This window comes from Carettochelys insculpta, chromosome 17 (assembly GCF_033958435.1).
Source record: "Carettochelys insculpta isolate YL-2023 chromosome 17, ASM3395843v1, whole genome shotgun sequence".
Lineage (NCBI taxonomy): Eukaryota > Metazoa > Chordata > Testudines > Carettochelyidae > Carettochelys > Carettochelys insculpta.
This window is the reverse complement of record NC_134153.1, coordinates 8,754,150-8,770,188: the sequence shown is the minus strand read 5'-3', so window position 1 is coordinate 8,770,188 and position 16,039 is coordinate 8,754,150. Positions and strand designations below refer to the sequence as shown.

General features: G+C 44.6%; 1 protein-coding gene across 1 annotated transcript in view; it reads left to right on the top strand.

Annotated features, from left to right (window-relative positions):
* The window catches only part of SLCO4A1 (solute carrier organic anion transporter family member 4A1), a 52,014-nt gene that overhangs the window by 25,489 nt on the left and 10,486 nt on the right, over positions 1-16,039 (top strand). The window contains exons 3-5 of the mRNA XM_075011420.1: positions 2,585-2,675; positions 7,059-7,180; positions 8,633-8,744. Coding sequence (XP_074867521.1) covers positions 2,585-2,675; positions 7,059-7,180; positions 8,633-8,744 — 325 coding nt within the window. The remainder of the gene's footprint in view (positions 1-2,584; positions 2,676-7,058; positions 7,181-8,632; positions 8,745-16,039) is intronic.

The following is a 16,039-nucleotide window of genomic DNA, read 5'->3' as shown; positions in this document are numbered from 1 at the left end:
AGTGCTGGTATAGCTCGCCAGGAGTAATCCAAGTAATTCACTCCAAATATCAGAAGAGATGGAAAATAGTAGAGGGGAAGCAACAGGGTGGAAGATCTTGAATTTTCCCTCCAGTTATTTACAGGCAGGAAGAATTTTTTGAGTTGCCTGAATATTCCAGCAACTAGATGCATTGTTTTCAGGGTCATTCCCTCCCTGCGCATATATGTCTGAACAGTGCAGAAGTCTGAAATTTGACCAAGTATATGAATTTAAGGGTCTGAGCTCAGCTGCTGTACTTAGAACACAATCCACTGGTAGTTTGCCTTACACCAAATCATGCTGTCCTTAAAGTCACATTTCTCCATTCAGGGCTACATGAAATGAGCACTGATAATAATAAAGGTCCTCTTCTACACATCGAGTCATATAGCAACTTCAACATTTAACTGCCAACCCTCACCCTAACCAGCTGATGAGGCTTGCTGGTTACGGTAATTGGTGGGGGTTGGAGGAGCCCCCTGCTCTCCACAGAAAGAGGGTTGCTCTAGCCCCAGGTGACCTGCCACAGCCAGGGGGTGCCCCAGAGTGGTCAGAGCAGCCGTTGTCCACGGTGGTCCCAGGCCTGCTGCTGGCGTGAGCACTCTAGCCCGGCCAAAGTAGCCCCTGTCTGTGGCAACTCCAGTGCAGCTGGGCTGGAGCTGCTTCCCCATCCGCCCTTCCGCTCCCCCCCCCATTTAATTGGTTAAATGTTAAGTTTAGCCAGTTAATTAAACGGGGTTTTACATCCCTACCTTTAATATGAATTGGTGCTGTAGGGAACATGTTTGCCAAGGGTCTCATTGGGAATCAGTCAGAGGACACCAGTTGAGTTCAGTTGGCTTTGGATCAGACCTCAGGGCCTTAACTTTCATACCAAAGGGCTGTGGGGGAGAGAGAGAGACAGAGAGCAATCATGAGTCGTCAAGGCTCTGGTTAGGTCAGTACCCCATCTCACTCTTCCAATGGTGCTGAGGGGTGGAGGAAAAGACAGGCCCCCGCCCTGCTGGCCGTCCCATGCCTGTTCGTTACCATGGCCGGCAGAGAGACCACAGAGCTCGGCACAGTAGTGAGCACTGTGACTGGTAGTCTACTCATGGGATCGAGCCTTGGACTGGTAAAAAAATATGAGAAAAGGTCTGCTTCAGATTACATATTTTCTCTGCTGAAACTAATGTAGCCTCCTCTCTTCCAAACGTGTGCACGCGCTGCCTCTAAAGAGCACTTGGACTACTCTTTGATACACACTTGTCCGTCTCCCTACATCACAACCATGGGATAAATACAGGGAAAAGTGTGATTTGGACCATACACCCATGCAAGGCTGGAGGAATCCAGGCCTGCTTACTCCCTTGCTGGAGCATGTGAGGAGGGAGGGGCGGGGGAAAGCAGAGACTTTGCTCAATCCTGCTGCTATGGAGACAGTGTGGGGGAGCGTGGTGGTGTTGCTGGTAAGGATATGCAGGAAATTGTCTTCCCTGAGTCAGAAGAAGCAGAGGGTGAATCTTGTTTTTGTTTTGTTTTTTTCCGATCCACCCAGAGAGTGTGTATTTAACAACCAATATATTTTCATCTGAGTATTTTATGGCACAGCTGAGAGCCTGCTATAAAGTACAGCCAGCCAGGCTGTTCTGTCTCTCCCCATCCCAACACACCCTCCCCCACAACAGTCCAGAGTCCTGCCTTACAAAATGGAGGAGGCTCTTTGCTGTCTGCAGCCTGTGTCCTCTCCCAGAAGAAGGGAGCTGAGACACCAGAGCTGTGGGTGAGAGTCCAAAGCGGTCACTACACATTTTAGCTCCCAGGGCAAGCAAGCATATTTCCTGCTACTTTTTTCTTTGGCGTTCCTCCACTCCATTTTTTTCTGCCCTTGTGGCTTTGCATCTGGGCCAGCTCTCCTGCTCACCCCACCAGACTTCCAGCCCCAGGTGGGCTGGGCTTAGGATCTTTGTACTTTCATGCCAGTCACTCACTCAGTGCCGTGCCTATTAACACCCTCAGATCTGTTGCACTCTTTGGGTAGGTCTACACAGCAACGTTTTTTCAAAATAACTGTGCTGTATGTACACGTTGCAACTGCTATTTCTAAATAATTTCATAATAGCAGTTGGCTTATTTCAAAATTGGCAAACCTCATTCTACAAAAAATAGTGCCTGTTTCAAAATAGCTACTTTGAAATAAATACAGGCAGTTAAGACAGCTCCAAGTGGGTTGACGCTGTGTTCCAAAATGGTTAAATGCTATTTCAAAATGTATTTTTGTGTGTAGCAGCTTTATTTCAAAATAAGCTATTCTGGAATAGCTCTTCAATTTTGCTTCAGAGCCCCATCCACACTGTTTTTTTTTCCCCCCCTTTCAAGAGACGCTGTTTTAAAAGGAGAATATGCAAATGAGGAGCCAGATATGTAAATCAGGCCTCATTTGCATTTTTATTTCCTTCATTTGCATGGCTCTTTCAAAAGAGAATGCAAGTGTAGACACTGCTTTTCATCTGAGGGTTGGCTTAAAGAAAGAGCAGGGAAAGGAATTTCAGTAAAATGTAACCCTGTTTGTTTTCTCTTGCAGCTATTTTCTACACTGCTGCAATACTTGGACCTGCAGCAGGTTATCTGGCAGGAGGAATATTTCTAAATATTTATACTGAAATTGGCAAACAGTAAGTTGGTAAAAATAAAATGTGTTCCTTTTCCTTTACGCTGTGCCGTGGCTTTGAAAAATGCCACAAATGAAACCTTTAATCCCTTATATGGAAAAATACTCATCATCTTCAAAGAGATTGAGTCTGGCAGTGAATGTGGAAGTGAGCAGCGTGGGGGTGGAGTTGAAGCCAGAATGGTGAGTTTTCATGAATGGAAAAGAATTACTTACAAGCCTGAAGCCACCATCTTCGTGGTTGGTCACATGCTGTGGCTGAGCTGTGATGAGCCAGAGGATTTCTTGAATGAGTTCCCCTGTCTGTGCAGCCTGGTGACCGTCTCCACTCTTCCTCACAATGATCCTGTAGCTTCTGACTTACTGTGGCTTTTTCTTCTTTCACTTACAACAGATGAATAAGCCCTGCAAAAGCATTTTCTGAGCAAGCTCGGCCCATTATTTTGCTGTGACGTTTGGTAAATTAGTGGATTGGAGCATTTTGTTGTCACTGCTGCTACTGCTTCTTTTGGCAGAACGCCTTGTAGCAAAAAATCAATCTGCTATTCAGCACAGGGCAGGGTGACCAAAATAGAAATGCAAATGGGACGTGGAACTGATGAGAGAAAAATACAGCTTTAAACAAGTCATATTTTCAGACTCATTGTCATGAATGATCTGTTATAGTCACCAATCGTGCTGTAGGTCTGCAAGGAAGGCTAGTCTAGTGGTTAGGGTGCTGGCCTGTCACTTGGGAAAACTAGGTTTAATTACCTGCTCTGCCTTGGCCCTCCTGTGTGACCTTGGGCAAGTCCTGTCATCTCTGTGCCTCACTTCCCTCCCTGTGGAATACTACCACCTTCATTCTCATATGTGACAGGGGAGTGGTTAGGATATAGACATTAAAGATGATGATCTGGATGACCAGATACAGATTGGACCTCTCTGGTCTTCCAACATGTGTAATCCAGCATGATTTTAGTTAGCTGGATTTCTCCTTTTCATGGGTGTGGCCAAATTTCCCACTGTCCCACAGAGTTTGTTTCCAGCCACCAGTCCCAGCTTTCAATGTTCTGTACTGTTATTTAGCTGTAATTTACCCAAAATATCTTCTAAGAGCTCAGTAAACAGTGGAAGTGTCAGTAATGCTGCTAGACAATATTGACTTCCTACGGTTCAGCAAACTCTCTGGTTTGGCACAATTCAGATCCCGAAAGTGCCAGACTGAAGAGGTTCAATCTGTATTATTGGGACTGTCCAAATCTATACTCCCCTTCCCCTTAAGAAAAAAAAAGTTGTCCTGATTTTTCACACCTGCTATTTGGTCACCCTAGCTGTGATTTTACAGTAAAGGGGCCATATTAGTACTAGTGAGAAACTGTTGGCCAATATAGCAGAGTGGTTTAGGGTAGCTAGTTCACATCTGAGCATAGGCTCAGGTAGTCATGTAAAAATAACTTGCTTACTCATCCAGAAGTCTGCTTGTGGTGCACAAATCATAGGGCACCAAATATTAATGAACCGGTTGCAGTAGATAGGATCAGCACCCTTTATCTCCCCATTCTGCACCGAAAAGAAGTAGCCAGATTTGCAGCAGATCTCAGCTCCCATTTCGGCACCTCAACAAAACAAGCAGATTTTCTGAAGTGCTCCAAGCAGCTCACATTGTTGCCAGAGGCAGGCTCTTCAGAGGTAGAGCCTTGCACAGATAAAAAATTGGTATCCGCATCCACAAAAATGAGCTGCAGATATCCACAGCCGTGGATGCAGATACCTGTGGATATAAAGTAGACAGCCACAAATCTGTAGGGTTCTAGATATAAAATTTGAATGAGTATCCTCAAAAATGAGATGCAGATATCTGCACCTAAATCCTCGGATAAGAAGCTGATATCCATGGATTTGCAAGGCTCTTTCCATAGGGCTCAATGGGACCTGCAGAGTGGTGGGCATGTTTGGAATTCAGTTTGTTTTGCTCAGCTGCCTAGACCAGAACTGGGCTGTCCTGCAAATCTGGCATCAAATGCTGAGAGCTTTTGAGTTTGTCTGATGTTATTTTCTCAGCTAAGTTCCATGCTGTTTCCAAGTGCACTGAGCCAGTTGCAGCTCTTTGGTGACATGCGGAAAGGGACGGAAGGAACTGGAGAATGTTCCTTCCCCTTTGTTTCCAACAATGAAACACCAGCGCTAAATTTACTCTGCCGCTGTCTCATGTGATAAGACACACTGTTTGGAACATCTGAGCTTTGAAGCAATTGTCCAGGGGTAGTGTTGCCGACGGAACTCACCCTTCCCGGTCTTTGAATTTGCCTTTATTCACAAATAAACTGCACAAATAATCCTTCTGAACTAAAGAGCCCTTTGGCAGAGCCTGAGTGGTGCCTTTGCTTCCATTCCAGAATTCTGAGGGTTCTGAATACAAAGGCTCGTTCGGCCTTTTGTACTGGGGTTTGTTATGACTGATTTACAGGAAAATGACAAGGGCTGATGCAGGTTGAACCACTCTTGTCCAGCTCTCTCGGGACCTCACCGGTGCTGGAGGAGAGAATTTGCTGGACATGGGAGGTCAGTATTATCTAGCAGCATTACCAATACTCCCACTGCTTACTGGGCTCTTTTAGAGGTAAATTATAGCTAAATAACAGCTCAGAACATTAAGAGCCTGGACTGATGGCTGTAAACAAACAATGGGACTGTGGGAAATTTGGCCACACCCTTCATAAGTGGTCGTCCGGCTAACTAAAATCATGCCAGATTATGGATCTTGCCAGATGAGAGCGTGCCGGATTAGAGAGGTTTGACCTGTAGTGGTTTGCACCATGGTGTTGAGCACTGACTCTAGGCTGGGAACCCTCAGCCATGTCATTTTGTTTTTACAGAATTGGCACAGTCCTTACGCAGCTGTACAGGGGACCAAGGGGATGTGGGAAGTACAGCCCTGTAATTTCCCCTGCTCAGCCATGGCCAGGTTGTTATTGCAGCCACATGGGGAAAGCAGGGGCTACTCAGCTGTTAATCCGGGTCTCCCTCATTTGCCAGCCTGAGTCACTCCCTGGGCACATGGACGAAAGCTGTCCGTTTAAAGGAAGGAAATACTATACCTCTTCCCACAAAGAAGTAGAGCATAGTGGAGCCGTGCCTCTCCAAGTCTCAGTCATTGTTCCCTCTATGCAGAGTGCTTGGGCAGCCACCCAGGAGTTATTCAGGTGCTATCCAGCTGATTAGCAGAGCACTCACAGTGGGTAGCATGTGTTTCTATTGGCAGTGCACATCCGCACATCTCTGGGTGCACATGACAAAATTTATTCTGCCCCAGTCAGAAAGCATTGGGGGAACACTGGTCTCAGTACATTCCGTGGGTCTGCCCTTAGGACACTACAGCTCTACCTGACCCTTTGCTCATGGGAGGCTGTAAAGTTCAAATGTAGCCCATCATGATGTTGGAATGATAAAGATAAATTCCCTCTAATTCCTTACAGCACAGAGCCCCGTGGACACTGGTTTTATTTTTCAGTAAGAAGCAAAAGCCAAGGACTGAAATCTGCTCTCAGGTGCACTGGTTTAAATCTGCAATCTCCATGGTCACCGGGGAGCTCCTCCAGATGTGGGCTAGAGTCAGGAAGAACAGAGTTTAGCTCCAAGTTTTCAGTTTGTCACGTGCGCATGATGGACTTAGGGGGTCAGATTGCTCTATGCCATGCGCCTGTTTTTCTTCAGTGTAACTCTGCTGATTTCACCTGCTACACCTGCTCCATGGCAGTGTTAGGGCCAAGCCTCTAATGCGGTGGTTCCCAACCTTTTCACTAGTGCTGCAGTCCAGTCACCCTCCAAAATCATTCACGGACTCCCATCACAGCCAATTCTAGCTACTGCATTAATTGAAAAAGGAAACCACAGCATAGCTTTTTCGATCAGCCATTAATAACATTTTTGGAAGATAGTAACAGAGAGAAAGCCGTGCTAGTCTAGATACTATCAAAACAAAAAAGCAGTTTTAAATAAACTGCAAAGTTACAATCAGTTATTATTTTAAATTAAATATCTTCCAACAATCAAAACAAGAAAGCAGTCCAGTAGCACTTTAAAGACTAACAAAATAATTTATTGGGTGATGAGCTTTCGTGGGACAGACCCACTTCTGCAGATCATAGCCATACCAGAACAGAGTCAATATTTAAGGCACAGAGAACCAAAAATAGTAGTTTAATTTAAAATAATAATTGATTGTAACTTTGCAGTTTATTTAAAACTTATTTTCTATTATTATTTTTATTTATCTTTTATTTTTTCATGGGCCTCCTGCCGTATCCTCTCAGCCCCTACAGGTCTGCAGACCCCAGGTTGGGAACCACTGCTCTAATGTTCAGTTGCAGTGAGGTAACAGCCTTTCCCCCTTGTTCTTTTGCAGAATTGATCTAACCCCAGATAATACTCTCTGGGTTGGGGCCTGGTGGATAGGATTTCTGGGTGCTGGAGCTGCTGCTCTCCTCACTGCCATTCCCATTCTGGGTTACCCTCGACGGCTGCCAGGTATGTGAAGAATGAAATCCTGAATAACATCAGGCAGAGCACATGGGGATCCTCTTAAGGGAGGCTGGGATTTGCTAGTTCCTATTTCAGCCACACCATTGCCTGAGCCATTGTGCTGCAGTGGTACAAACCTTGTTTCTCATTTCAGTGTCGTAGATTTGTTAAATATATAGATGAGGCCATGCGAATTGCCTGCTTTATGCTCGAGCAGAAAAGAACTTAGTCATTAGATGTTAATTACTCCAACAGGATTCTGCCCCATGCTTTGTTTTGTTGCTATTAGCCTGCTGTTTATGCTGTCTTTCACGCCACTGACATTTGCATTCAGGGATTTTTCCTCAGCTTGCATGGTGTACATATCAGCATTACATGGGGAAGGAACAGGATACAATTTCACCCATGTATTTTTTCCCCATAAAGGTCTTTTGTTTGCTTATCTCTCTACCCTTTCCGTTCATCCTTCTCTGTCCTTTTGTCTTTTGTTCTCCTTTGCTGAACACTTGAGATAACGTGACATTTTCTGTCTGTCCTGCACATGTGCATAGTACTTTGATTGTCACTAACGCCTACTTGCTGTCTTCTCCTATTTTGAGATATGTCTGACTAAATATTGTTCTTCTGGATGGATGCCAGTGAATGAGGAACCAACACGCTGGGAACAAAGTTCTTGTCTCTTAAGTTGTAATATATACATTGATTTCTCGCCTCCTGTTTCATAGCCACCTGTCTTCCAAGTGTTTTGTTGGCTTTCTCTGTTCTGCTCCTTTATGCTTCTGATGAACAAGTAGAGGGAAAAGTGGGGATAAATAATGAGACAGAGGAGTTTCAGGATTTGCGGGGGTGAGGGGGAGAGCTTCACATGTATAAATTGGAGTCAGGCATCAACTCTTATTAACTTTCAAAGAGAGTAGGGTACCTAAGTGAGAGTTGGGCTGGTTGGAAAGTGGTACAAGTTGAACCTCTCTTGTCCAGCACCTTCGGGACCTGACTGGTGCTGGATGAGATAATTTACCAGATGGGAGGTGTAGATTTTCAAGCACATTACCAACACTTCCATACCTCACTGAACTCGTAGAAGACATTAAGGGGTAAATTAAAGTTAAATGACAGCACAGATCATTGAGAGCCAGGACTGGGAGCTGTAAACAAACTTTATGGGACCACTAGAAACTTGGCTGCACCCGTGCTGGATTGTGGAGTTTGCCAGATGAGAGAGTTCCAGCTTAGACAGGTTCCGCCTGTAAAACATTTGCTCAAAAATGTTCAATGGGAAAAAATTTCAGGGAAAAAGTCCTTCTTTAAAATAGACACATTTTTGTCGAGCATTTTTTTTTTACTAGCGCCAGGTTTATACTAGGATGGATTTCTTTTTCCCCCTCATGAATTTACTACTTCTGTGGCACATAAACCTGCCTTTCATATAGTCTCTACTTCCGTGGTCGCTGTTTTCAGGATCCCAGCGTTACATCGTCATGAGAGTCTCTGAAGCACATCAACTGAAAGATGGGAGCCACGAGACCGCATCGGATCCTGACTTTGGGAAAACTGTTAAAGATCTTCCACGGTGAGAAGCTTTAGATGTGTCTGACATTCCAAGAGCTCCTACAAAATTAGAGGAAAGCCCTGTCCCCCTCCCCCCACCACCCCAGTGTCTTCTGGCTTTCTGCAGTAATATCCAAATACTTGGGCTTGATCCTGAAGGATGCTACTGAAATCAGCTTGGGTCGATGACACTGCACCACACAAAATCAAGTCAATTGTCCCGAAAGCACTTGAGAGACATTAATATTATATTGCTCCTTTATCATCTGCCCCATTTTACAGATTCAGTTGTAGAGCCAGCACTAAACCTAGGAATTTATTCACCCTATGCAGCTCCACAACTAACATGAGGACATTTTATATTCGTGGAACTGTGCCTGTGTCAGCCTTTGAAATAAAATCTGGATCGATAATAGTGTCGTTCATCCAGCATCATTGTGTGTTCCAGCAACTGTTACCCGTGAGTGTTTTCATAAGCACAGTTTTGTGCCTGTCGAGAACAACGTACCGTAAGACCCAAGGAGCGCTTCAGATGAAGGGATCAGAGGGTTTGTCTGTATCTGCAAAATCTGAAAAAGCGGGTCTTTGCCCAGGAAAGCTTATGCTCCAGAAAAATCTGTCAGTCTATAAGGTGCCACAGGACTTCTCATTTTTTCAGATGAAGGATGCTCCATCCTGCTCCAGCAGCCCCCAGCAGAGTTCTGTACCTCCCCGGTTTAAGTGGTTAACCAGTTAACTAATGAAACAGGATTGTACATCCCCTAATGGCTTATAAACTGCTCACTCTGTATCACTGAATAGTAACAGAGAGGTAGCCGGGTCGGTCTGTACTCCAACAAAACAAAGCAGCAGAAATGCGACACTTTAAAGACTAATAAAATGATTTGATCCGGGATGAGCTTTTGTGGGACAGACCCACTTCTTCAGATCAGTTTCATTTGGAAATGAAATTGATCTGAAGAAGTGGGTCTGTCCCACAAAAGCTCATCCTGGATCAAATCATTTTGTTAGTCTTTAAAGTGCCTCATTTCTGCTGCTTTGTTCTGTATCACTACTCACTTGTTATGGGCCAGTCTTTCCTCATCTTTCTCGTCTCTGATCTTTTCTTATTTTCTTCGTATTTTAGCTGCAGGTTGGCTTCCACCTCTCTCTAACTTTCATCTTTGTTTCCTTTTCTTTCTCAAAGCATGACTGAGACCAGCTCTCTTGCTTGAATCTATTCCCTGTTGTCCTTGTTTCTCTGTTTCCTTTTTGTTGTATTCCATTTCCTTTCTCCCACACCAATCAGCTTCTTTGTGGCTTTTTTTCCTCTGTACTGCCCTTCTGCAAAGTAGCCACAGGTGACTGCGGGGAGGAGTTGCAGGGAGGGCCACCTAGAGGAACAGGGAAGGGACATGAGGGGGGCACCCCACTTAGAATTTTGGGAGAAGCACAGGGGTGTGTTGTGCTTCCTGAGTGGTACCATGAATCACCTATGAAAGTAGCTGTGGCTGACTGATATACCTCCCATGTTTGTTGCTCACTTATACTCATGCTAGAGCTCATCCTGCTAATGTGACTATAGCTGGGTGGTCAGACAGCCTGGGTGGCAGCATTGGAGGGCTGGCTGAGCCATGGGAAGCACAAACCCAACAGAAGCCAGCTGATAGGTGCTCAGCATGGCTCAGTCTGTGCACTGCGTACGGGCTGATCTAGACCACAATCTTGGGTCCATGCATTAGGTTGAAGTTGTAATAAGCGTGTCTACACAGTCCATTGACCTAAACGGCTGTTAGAATCTACCTGAACTAGGGGAGGAAAGTCAGAAGGAACATTTATGCCTCAAACTAAGCTCAGTGTAAACTTTGTATTGTAATTCAGAGTTACTGGCCTCCAGGTGGTGATCCATAGTTCTCCACTGTGAATGCATTGGTGAGCACTTTGACCTCCAGTCAGTACTCCTGCTGTTTTTTTCCCATCCCTGAGCAGAATACATTTTATGTGCACCAAGGCATGTGTGGATGTGCACCCCCAATAGAAACACAGGCTGCCAGCTGGGGAAGTTGTGTGTTCATTTCCCATTGGAGCAGTGTGAAGAGCTCATGTGCACAGCTGCTCACACATGCCCAGAGTCACAAATGTGTCCAGCATGGAATATAATGGAGACACTGGTTCTGATTGCTGGGGGGGACAGGGGCAGGGGGAGGAGGAGCAGAAAGAGTAGGTGCAGGCAGAGTTCTGAACCAATGAAGTGCGGATATTGCATGCCCCGTGCAATTCTGGCATAGATAAAGGCTACACCAGGGGCATACCACAATGGCACGTGAAAACAGAGGAGGTTAGGCAAGCACACCACAAACAAGGCTGGTTCAGAGCCACAGACATGGGAGGAAGCTGACGTGCATTCATAACTGCTTGCAACAGTGTTTTCATCAAATGAAGCATTGGGACTCTAGCCCAGAATTCCAGTCTTCTGCAGGGACTCTGGGATACCCACAGCGCATCACTCCTCGAGTCAATGCAGCCCCTGTTGACCACAGCCACCAAGTTGAATTAAAAACAAACTTGGCCCAATTTTATAATTTAGAAATACCCTGTTACTGTAGCTAACCTGCTGTTTGTATTCACGCTACCTTCATAAGTGAATTGCCCCCTTGTAGTATAAATTTAGCTACACATGCAGGCCTAAATTCAATTTAATTGGCAGTTATTTTCTGAAATGTCAACAAACAATTGACCTAAGTAAGATACACGTAGCAGCTTACCACCAAGAGTTAGAATTTTTCAGTGCTGTCTTCAATGAACTGGAGGAGTGTAGTGAAACTACAAGATACCTCATGTTTGGGAGTTCTGGGATGATGTTATTGCACATAATATTTGAAGTTCCGTTTTAATTAGACTTGGATCTTGGAGAAATGCTCTGGGTTAGTTGTGATACTTTTTTTTTTATATATATACATATATAGAAGCTGAGTATAGCACTAGCGATTGTACTTTTGTTTCCTTAACCTCTCCAAGAATCATTCTTAGGTACAACTGCAGTTGACAGTTTACACCAACACAATGCAAGTAAAAACAATAGCAGCTGCAGAACCATCATACTGATGCTAAGGATCATTTGTGAATTTTAGAATCATTAACTGCCTCTGTACGTGGAAAAAAGAAAGTTGAGACAGAATTGTGCAGTAGAATTTACCTCATACGATAGCCAGTTTTTATCATATAGGGGAACACCAGAGGAGTTCAGTAGGGGTTAAGTTGGTTTTGTGAAGAACAGTGTATTGAACCAATTTCAGCCTTCTTATTAACTGAAATTCTTGACTGAGTGCCATTTTCAGAGGTCATGACTCACCACACGGAAATTAAATTCAAAAACTGTATTTAAATATTGAGACAGGCACTGCATCTAAACTCCAGTGCTTCACACGCTGCAGGCCTCGCTGAAACAAAACTCCAATGAACCTCAGGGAGTTTTGCCTGAGTGAGGGCAGCAGGAGCAGCTCATTGGCCCAGAACATTTGGCAGCGTGCCTAGTTCCCAGAGAACGCATGTCAGATAGTTAAAGGTGAGCAGACCAGGCCATATAATGTAAGTCAGTCTAGAGCCGAATGTATTTTTCTGCTGTTAAAAACTGAGTAAGTTGTCCCTTTGATTAACAAAAAACAACAACTCTACATGCTTCTGTGTTTGCTGGTTTGGGGAAATGCTGTAAAGCAGCTATGGGCAATGAGGGGGCTGCATGAGTGTGCCTCCTTTATCTCAGTGGGTGGCAAGATTGTCGTAAACATAATGGTCTCCCTGGAGAGTTTAGTCTTGGTAACTGTGCATGCACAGGTAGAATTGGCAAAGCTTTGGCAGCCGAGGGGGCACTGAGCCCTCACTTCACGTGCCCTTGCTTTATGTGCATGTCATTTTTGTAATACCAGTAGGGGAAAAAAATTATTTAGAAAGAAACCAATGGAATCCTGCAACCCTGCGTGTGGGCAAAAGTAACCAAAATGTCTCATGGGGAGGCATGTGGCCCCTAAGCATCAGTTTGCCCACTGCTGCCTTAATGGGATACGGTTCTAGAGAAACGAATCGCACCTGTAAACAAAAAACAAGCAGTCCTGTAGCACCTTGAACACTAAAATTAATTTTTATGGGTAATGAGCTTTCGTGGGTAAGCCCCACTTCTTCAGATATCTGGAGTGAATCCACTATATGACTGGAATAAGTGGCATTACCTATAGAATAAGGTACCCCTCAATGGGGTCCAAGTAGCCTGCCCACCTGCTCCTCAGAAAGCATGTACTTCTTCTAAAAGGATGCTGTTCTCACAGCCAGTGACAACCAGGAATGAAGCCGGTATGATGACATAATCAGTTAGTGACTTCAAGCTTGATTCTGAATTCACAAATACTTGATAAATGCAGCCTTTCTTTCTACTTCCGTCTGAAGATTTCAGTTGCATGTTCCATTTTGTTCATGCACGTGAAAAAGTCCTCTGGTGTCAGTCTAATAGAGATTCAAACATAAGAGTCAAGAGACATGCTTGAGAAATAACTTGCTGGGGCTGATCAGAGAAAGGGATTCTTTTAATACAAGTTGGACAGCCTTCTTGTTTTATGAGGATTGCTCACTGCTATGTCAGACATGCACTGAGCTCCAGAATGAAGAGCTGAGGTCAGCATTACAGTCCTCCCTTTGGATAACTTGCACAGAGGAGGCATTGTCTATACTACCACAGGCTGTTCGCCTAAGTTACATAGCTTCAGCTACCTGAATAACATAGCTGAAGTCAACATACCGTGACAAAGCTCCTTCTCCATTTTTGTGGGTCCTGCACTTTTAGGTGAACTGCTTGCCTCAGAAGCTCACAGCAGCCCTCTGTATAGGCACTTTCTCTAGGGTACCAGCTTGCTGTTTGTTGAGCTGCTGTCATCACTGGCCAGCGGGGAAACTAAATTCCACAGACTCTGTGGCCCTTCTAAGTGGGGCAGGGCAGGACAAAACTCTTTACCAAAGCCAATCCTTTCCCCATGTTTGAATGGGGAGAGGTGGTGGGTGGAACCCAGGCCCACCCTCTTCTCTGGGTTCTAGCCCATGGACCCTGTGAAAGCACCTGCGTGCAAATGTCTCCAGTAATAGCCGTGTGACAGCTATGAGTCCCTGGGCCACTTCCCCATGGCTCTCCCCAGCATCTTCCTTACCTACAGATTCTTCTTTCAGGTTCCTGCTTGTGCTTGCTCCTCCCAGATCCTCCACAGCACCTTCTCTCCTCAGCTCCATGTGTTCACTGAGCCAACAGAAAAGGAGCCCTTTTTAACCTGTCTCAATGGGTTCTTAATTGGCCCTGGGTGTTCTGATTCATCTGACTGATCTGACTCTGGAAAACTCCCATTTGGCTCCAGGTGGTTTAATTGGTGTCATGGCCCTGACAGATTCTGGCAAGTTACTGCTAGTTCTAGATGCACTTCTGTTAGGTTTACCCTGGAATAAGGGACCTCTTTAATCTGGGGCTAATACATTTCCCCTCTACTAATCTCCTGTAGGCCTCTGTTCTGTCTCTGTCACCCTCCTTAAGTCTGCTTACAGCAGGATCTTCAACACAGTAGATTGATGGGTGATGCGCTCCCATTGACTCCACTTGCTCTTCTTATTCTGGTGGTATACCAGAGGCGACAGGAGAGTGCTTGGTGATCAATTTATTTCATCTATACTGGATGCAATAATTTGACCTTCCCCCACTGGATCAGTCACTGCCTGTTGATCCAGTGCATAGTGAAGACAAGACGTGTTTGTTGCAGTTTTGAAACTGTTTCAGCTTTTGAGATAGACGAAGTTAATTGCTTTTCATTTGGTAATAAAAAGACCCTATGCTGCATGCACCCAGATGATGTTAACATAAATGCAGAGTTTTTAAGTTCAGGCTGAACGTCTCTAATCCAGCACTTCCTCGTCCGGCAACATCTGGAATCCAGCATGATTTTAGTTAGATGGACAATCATTTATTATGGGTGTGGCCAAGTTTTCTGTGGTCCCATAAAGTTTGTTTACAGCCACCAGTCCTGGCTCTCAGTGTTCTGTGTTGTTATTTACCTGTAATTTACCCCTAAAAGTGTTCTAAGAGCCCAGTAAGCAGTCGAAGTATTGGTAATGCTGCCAGACAATACTGACCACCTCTGTCCAGCAAATTCTCTCATTTGGCACTGGTTAATTCCTGAGGGTGCCAGACTAGAAAGGTTCAACCTGTAGAATGGAATGGCTGCTGCTTAGGGAACCAGAGCAGACACCCCTGGGAACTAGCTGCCTTGGGAGTTGGAGGCAGCTGCCTGAAAACTTATCGAAGCTGACACGCCTGCCTGGTTTCCATCAAAACTTTTGACAGAATCAATAGCTTTGATTGCATTTAATCAGCCTTTTCCAAAGAAAAAGATTTCCACCCGACAACTTTTGACCAGCTACATTCATGTGACCTCTAGTTGCATGTCAGTAGATTTGCCCCCATTTTACGTCACCACAAAAACAATAAGCACATGTCAAGTGATTTTTGACATAAAACACATGCTCACATCAGTTGTCTGTCCTCTGGAGAGCTCTGATGAGTACATCACTCAGCATCATTCCAGAGATAACCAGTTTGCTTTTGGCAGGACTTTTCATAACACATCACAGGTTGAAAGAGGAGAAATTGAGGTCAGCTGATACCGCATTAGATGCCAGAATTTTAAGCTAGTTACAAAAGACATCTCAAGGAAAGTTATTTCCTAATTCGATATCCAAGACTGAGGAGAACTGAGACTGTGCAGCAAACCTGGGGCTTTTTCTATATCCAAGAGAAAGATCATTTCTTGATTTATCTTCCTGCATAAATATGGCACATGGCATATTGTCTGGAATGTCTGCTTTCCCATAATAAATCTCAGTCAGTCAAAAAGAAAATGTATTTGCAAAACATTCTAGTTAAAATTAAATGGTGCCCCACTTTGTATGACTTGGGTTGACTACTGCTCTGCAGCAGGATAATAAGGTCTTTCTGAAAGTACTTAAAGCAGGGAAGACACATCTTGGATGTGAGTTGTAGAAGAACAAACACCGGAGTGCTAGAATGAGACACAGCTTTAGCTTCTGACCCTACTCACGTGGTTAGGATCAGGGTTACAAAGATTAAAATCACTGTTTAGTGGTATAATTCCCATAAACTGTAATGAGCACTGCCTGTATTCCACAGCTAGCAGGACCTTACAGATATGTTGCCCTTCAATTCTGACCCAATTCTGAAAGCCACTGAACACCCTCAGATTTTAGGGCCCTGAATGAGAACTGATGACACTCAATACATTTCAGAGGCAAGCC